Here is a 6,761-nt window from a genome sequence, read left to right as displayed (position 1 = left end):
AATGGGACCTTCTAAGACTCAAATCCCTATGCACATCCAAAAACTTCTCCAGTAGGGTAAAAAGGGAAGCCACTGACTGGGAAAAAGTATTCGGTGATTTTTAAAATTTAAAGAGGTCTTTTGTACCAGATTTGCCCAATGAAGTAGGTCGTTTGATATCTGATATCAAATATGTTGTTGACTGCCTTCTAGTCGAGCACGACTCATAGTGATGCTATGCACAAAAGGTTTTAAGACCCTCTACAATTATCAACATTTATCAAAGTTCATAGAGCTTGCAGAGGCATGTGATTTAGGAAGTGAATGCCACTCCTCCTTCCAAGATATCAAATATAGGCAGTTTGATATTAACTGCTGCTTCCACAGGTGTTGATGTTGTTGTTCACAGTGACCCTATGAACAACAGATCTGAGCAATGTCCTATCCTGTGCCATCTACACAAACTTTGACACACTCAAGCCCACTACAGATAACATCATGTCAATCCACCTGGTGAAGGGTCTTCCTCTCTTCTGCCGCTGCTCCACCTCTCCAAGCATGATAAAGCTTCATCACTTTTTGCCTCCAAGGATTACTCTGGCAGCACGTTCTCCAAGACATATATGTTGTTTTGGCAGTCCATGGATATTCAACACTCTTCTCCAGCACCACAGCTCAAAGGCATCTATTCTTCTTCTGTCATGCTTAGTCACTGTCCAGCAAGTGACTGAAAGACCATGACCTGAAACAGGCGCACCTTAGTCCTCAAACTGACATCATTGTTCCCCAATAATTTGCAATATAATACATCTCCCAACCTCCTGCCTACTGGTAACTGCTGCTTCCATGAGCATTGACTGTAACACAGGATATTTTATATGAATGACACCCAGATCAGAGATGGGCAGTACCTGCAACCTTTCTATTATGGCTGTTTGCATCTACCCCCAGTGTGAAGAACTTCCCAAAGCAACTCAACTCTCAAGTGATCAACTGTGCTTCTAATTCCTGTACCACCAACTTGTCACATTTTCTATACCAGAAAAAAAAAAGGCAGAGGGGAATTTATAACACTGGAATAAAGTTCTGATAGCTTAGTGGTAAGGAATTACACTGTCAATCCAAAGGCAAGCGGTTTTAATCTTTCAACTTTTCTGCAGGATGCAGGCAATATCCTGACTTGCAATTCACCGCCTCCAAAAATTGGATGGAGGGTCAATTCCAACTCGAAGGTACATAACTAAAACAAACAAACAAAACCCACCCCAGAATATGGACAGTGTCTTAAACACAACCACTACTTAAAGGTTGCTTGCATACAGTGACTCTCAACAAAACAATCACAAACTAATTGAGCTGGAACTAACTCAAAGCTGGGTTTTTGGAGGATTTAAATCACATGTAAGAAGCAGTTAAGGATTTTAACCAACAGGCAAAAGCTCTCTACTGACTACACCACCCGAGTTCCCTTGTTGCTGTTGTGTGCCGTCTAGTAGGAACTGACCCACAGCTGACACTCTAGCAGGTTTTCAGAGGCATTAAATCTCAGGAGATTGCTCGCCCTTCTCCCTTAGAGAGCTGGTGGATTCAAACTGCATCTTTGGGACTGCAGTGCAATCCAGAGCACCTTGAACTCGCTTGTTGGCTATGTGCCATCGAGTCAACCACAACTCATAGCAACCCTATGAACATAAGCTCTGAATCCTGCCCTATTCTGAGCCAACCTCACCATCTCTGACACACCTAACCCCAGTGCCACAGTCACTGTGTCAATCCATCTCATCCAGGGTCTTTCTCTTCTATGCTAACACCCTCTACTCTTCCAAGCATATTATCCTTCTCCAAAGACTGGTCCTTCATTGCAACATGGAGCTTCAAAATCCTTGTCTCCATGGGGCATCTTAGTTTTGCCCTCTCCAGAATAGATCTATTTTGCCTCTTGGCAGTTCATGTTCTGTTCAATACTGTTCTCCAACACCCTAACTCAGAGGCATAAATTCTTCTGTCATTCTTATCCATTTCCCAGCTCTCAGATATACAGAAATAACAGAGAATACCATGGTTTGAATCAAGTGCACCTTAGTATGGCATCTTTAGCCCTCCAGATCTTTGACAAATTTTCCCAATACAATCCTTTTGATTTTCTGACTGCTGGTGCCAAGAGTGTTGATTGTGGATCCCATCAAGATGAAATAATTAATAACCTCAATCTTTATCATGATACCATCTATGGGTGCAGTGGTGAGAATATTTGTTTTCTTGATGTTGGGATGCAATCCACATTGAAGGCTGCAGTCCTTGACATTCTGCAACACACTTCAAGTCCTCCTCAGTTTCAATGAGCAAGGTTGTGTCATCTCCATAATGCACGTTGTTGATGAATGTTCCAATCTTGACGCCACATCATTTTCATAAAGTCCAGCTTCCTGAATGATCTGTTTCACATTTGGACTGAAAAGGCATGGAGAAAGGATGCATCCCTGACACACTTGTTTCTTGATTTTGAAACGTGCAGTGTTCCCATGCTCTATTTGGACAACTGTTCCCTAAAGATATCCCAAAACAGACTAGTTGTAGATATACTGAGCTCTTCTGGCCTATTGGTAAGAAGCCATGCTGCCAACCCAAAGGCATAAGTTTGAATTCACCAGCTGCTCCCAGGATGAAAGGTGGACAGTCTTTTCCCATGCAATTTACAGCCTCCAGAAATCTGCTGGAGAGTCAGCTATGAATCAGCTTTGATTCTATAGCACATTAACAACAGAGAAACCATAAAAAGCTTTGTAGAAGTTTTGACTTTACTGTTGTTAAGTGCCCTTGAGTGGATGCAAACTCACAGATACCTTGCATTCAACAGATCAAAGGCTTGCCTGCTCCGGTACCATATTCACAAACTCCCGTACATCCACTGTTGGAGTCAACATCCTTCTCTCTTGTACTGACCCTCCACTTTGCTAAGTGTGACGTCTTTATCCAAATATTGGCCTCTCCTGACAGTAAGCCCAAATGATGTTTCTTTGATAGATGTCACTCAAAAAACCTCACTAACATTGAGTGGAACTGACTCACAGCTGGCCCTCCAGTGGGTTTTCAGAGAGTGTAAATTATATCAGAGGAAACTGCCCATCCTTCCATTGAGGAGCAGCTGGTGGATTCAAACTGCTCACCTTCAGATTAGCGCAGCACTACTCTTTTCCCTCTAGACCACCAGAGGACCCCTGGTAGACATCAAAAAGAGTCAAATGCTCAAAATGATATTACAGAAAGAGTCCTTCAACCACACCCTCGAGCAGGCCAGATCTGGATGAAAGACTCCCAGAAGGAAGCCATCTAAGAAACTATTCAAATGGAGAGAAGCTCAGGAGAGGCTCCCTTGTAATGTGCAGCATTCTCTTCATTCAATCATCTTTTATCTGTTTGGGGTTACAGATACTGGTTTTCACTCACCAAGTAAAGCTTAAAACTGGGCCATTAAGCCAAGAAAAACATATTTTTGCCTGAAATATCTAGGTATCTAAGGCAACAGTTTTGACTTGAATAATTATATACATACATAAAATGCATAACACAAATTAAGCATTGCTTTCCCCCTCCTCCCTCACTTCTTTGACAATCTCTCTGCCATCTCCCTCTTTTTGAGGGGTTTCTTCTCTTCTACTCTCTTCTTCCCTAAAATTATCCACCTCGCTCATTTCTTTCCATATGCTTATACATTAACGATCTGCACACTGTCGTCTCCTGAGACTTCCTCTCACCCCTAAAAGAAGTATTATTCAGATTATTTTACCATTTTTGCCTATATATTGGCTTAACCAACCTCCTCAACACTTAGATTTAATTCTCCAGTTCCCTTTGCTGATGCAGCTCAAACCATCATTAGTATTAGGATTCTATAATTACCACTAAATATCTATTCAAGGCCAGTCATTTATGTTCATTTTCATATGCTCCTCTGAAAGAATCAAGAGCACTTTGTATTTACATATACAAATTAATTTTATTGTGCTGTTGGAGTGCCAAATAAGGAACTCTTCTCCATAAATCTCAGTTAGAACCTAACAACTAAACAAAAAAAGAGCTTCCTAAGAATTTCCTTTCAAAGCATGTATCTTGAATTTCATTCCAAGATGGCATATCAGTAATAGACTGTGATACCAGACAATTTTTAGTTATTTCTTAAAGTTATATAAAAAGCCTTTACTTCCCTATGGAAGAAAGCTGTACTGAAGTCATTCACTGTAATAACACTGTTCCTAACAGGCACAAACAAGCCGATCAGGAAAAAAATTACAGGATGCAACCATCAATTTAAAAAACTGAATGGAGGCACAGTCTTAAGACAACATCAAGCAGAGGTAAAATACAAAAAAAAAAAGTAAATTCTATTATTTGGTATTTATACCACAAAAGATTGTTGCACTTGGAAGACCAACTTTACTGTTTATTCCTCTCAGAAAATATGCAAAACAAAAACACAAGCACTAAAATCCAGAAATAAGGAATCACCATTGATAAGTAAATATGGTCTTGGCAAACATTAAAATATTATCCTTTCACCGCAATAATGTTAAAAGAAAAACACAAACTACCTGAATTATGTTTCTAGACTGCACAGTTTGGATTTTCTTCTCTCCCAAGATAACGGGCTCTTCCCTCCCCATACTTCAAACCCCTCTGAAACCTACAGTGTGCATCTTTGGTATCAAATAGTAGTCAGGTGTTTCACTGACTCTACACGCCGGAAGGAAAAAAAAAGGGGCACACACATCCATTACTGGGAGTCAAATCTCCTTTATAACAGCTCCATTAAGGCACACAGTACGCCCAGGCACAGAAGGTGTGGGCAGTGCTTACTGCAAACCACGTTTCACCATAACAAGACTTCTTCTTTTCAAACACTACCAAAAATAGGCAAATAATTCAAATTGCTCTTAGCTCAAGGTTAGTTGAGCAAGAACAACAAAAGTTTGGAGAAATCTAATTAAGCCAGATGTGATTTGCTCAAAAGTAAATTGCTATGACAGATTTGTCTACTCTGCATCCTTATCCTGCCAAGTAATTTCAACCTGAAGAAGGGGCGCCTTGTGAGCGGGCCACACTTTCTCAGCTTGTGCCTGAGAAATGCGGACAGGGCGGACCAACTCATCCCTTAGCTGGACACGCCTTCGGCCTCGCGGGACCATAAATCTAGTCTGGCTCGGCTGCCCAAAGGCAGACAGGACGGAGACGGGACGGACAGACTGGACAGGACGGACTGTACGCTCAAAGAAGCAGTGCGTCCTACCCGGAGGGCTCCCTCCCAGGGCCGGCGGAGTACCTGCTCCGGTCATCCAGGCTGCGGTTGTCGGCGGCGGCGGCGCGCCAGTCCGGCAGGGTGCTTGCGCACAGCACCACCATGGACACGATCACGAACACCACCGACACGCTGGCCAGGATCTGCGCCGCCAGCGACGACGTGGGCTCCTCGAAGGTCCGCCGCATGCGCTCCAGCCAGCGGCGGGAGGAGGCCGCCTCGGAGCCACCGGGTCGCACCTCGTCTCGGCCCAGCGCGCCCTGCTCCTCCGCCGAGTAGAAGGTGTAGGTGTCAGACATGCGGTCGTCGAGGCGGCGCTGGCAGCAGTACTCAAGGTGCGTACCCTCCAGGCCCCAGTAGATCATCTCGTTGTAGAAGGAGAGCTCACACATCCGCGGCGCGAAGCGCAGCTTGCCGTGGCCGCGCACGTAGAGCAGGATGAAGCCGAAGGCCTCTGAGTGCCGGTCGAAGAAGTACTCGTTGCGCTCACGGTCGTAGTCGTCGCACACCTCGAGCACGTCGCGCTCCGAGCGGCAGCCGTGCAGCCGGCTCACGCGGCGCAGCGGGAAGTCCTTCAGCAGCTCCCGGGACAGCGAGTACCGGGCACCGCCCACGTTCAGCACCACCGAGGCCGCCCTACTGCGCCCGAAGGTCATGGCTGGCCGCCCCGGGGACCCTCGGCTCGGGGGCACAGCCGCCGCCCCCCGGCCGCCGCCCCGGGCCGTCCTGCTGCTTGCGGGAGGGAAGGCGCGCCGTCGGGGCCGGCAGCCTGTAGGCTCCCTCTCCCTCGGGGTTTTGCTCTTCCAGGCGCTGGCCGAGGAGCCCCTCCGGGTTCCAGCTTCCGTGCCAGCCCCACCTCGCTGCTAGCGACGCGCCCTCGCGCAGTGGTACTCGGGTGCTGAGTAGTCCCCTCCGGAGCCAACACTGCGCCCGCCTGGCCAGAAAGGAGGCTGTGTCAGCACCACCGCCCCGCGCGCCTGGGGATGCCGTCGCCCAGGCTGGGGTGCCTCCCCAAGGCGGCAGCGGCGTCCCCCCAAGAGGGGCGCAGGTGCAGGTGTGGAGGTGCTTCGTAATCGGCGCTTCCGCAGGCACCGTGCAGCCGTCCAGAGCCGAGAGGCAAAGTGAGCGGGCTCGGAGGCGGCAGGAGCCGGCTCGCTCCGCGGGGGCGGGGCCTCCCCGCGGTCCTCCCTCCCCGGCGCCGCTTGGCACCTCCGCGCGCTCTCCTCTCCGCGCGCGCTCCTCTCGAGCTGCCTCCGGCCGGGATTCCCCCTGGCCCGCCCTGGCCGCGGGTTCCCCGCCCCGTGACGCCGTTCGCGCGCTCCGCTCCGACCCGAAGCGGCCCAGAGGGATCTGCGGGGCGGAGGTAAGAGACATGGGGAGCCCCGAGCGAAGAGCAGAAGTAGAGCACCTGGGAGCATTTCCATGACATGAAGAGCTCACTGGAACCCCTTTCACAAGGAAGACTGAGGATGGTGAGGGGCACTGGAAG

At 48.0% G+C, this 6,761-nt stretch overlaps 1 protein-coding gene across 2 annotated transcripts in view; it reads right to left on the bottom strand.

The window, feature by feature from the left end:
* The window catches only part of KCNG3 (potassium voltage-gated channel, subfamily G, member 3), a 117,216-nt gene extending 111,288 nt beyond the window's left edge, over positions 1–5,928 (bottom strand). The window contains exon 1 of one of the 2 annotated variants that reach the window (XM_006882323.1): positions 5,264–5,928. In XM_006882323.1, the coding sequence (XP_006882385.1) occupies positions 5,264–5,928 (665 nt within the window). The remainder of the gene's footprint in view (positions 1–5,263) is intronic. The other variant, XM_006882324.1, reaches the window with a different exon arrangement.
* Between the last annotated feature and the right edge of the window lie 833 nt (positions 5,929–6,761).

Source organism: Elephantulus edwardii, unplaced genomic scaffold (genome assembly GCF_000299155.1).
Source record: "Elephantulus edwardii isolate Elephantulus edwardi_28Jun2011 unplaced genomic scaffold, EleEdw1.0 scaffold00019, whole genome shotgun sequence".
Taxonomy (NCBI): domain Eukaryota; kingdom Metazoa; phylum Chordata; class Mammalia; order Macroscelidea; family Macroscelididae; genus Elephantulus; species Elephantulus edwardii.
The sequence above is the reverse complement of the archived record's forward strand: the minus strand, read 5'-3'. Positions and strand labels throughout refer to the sequence as shown.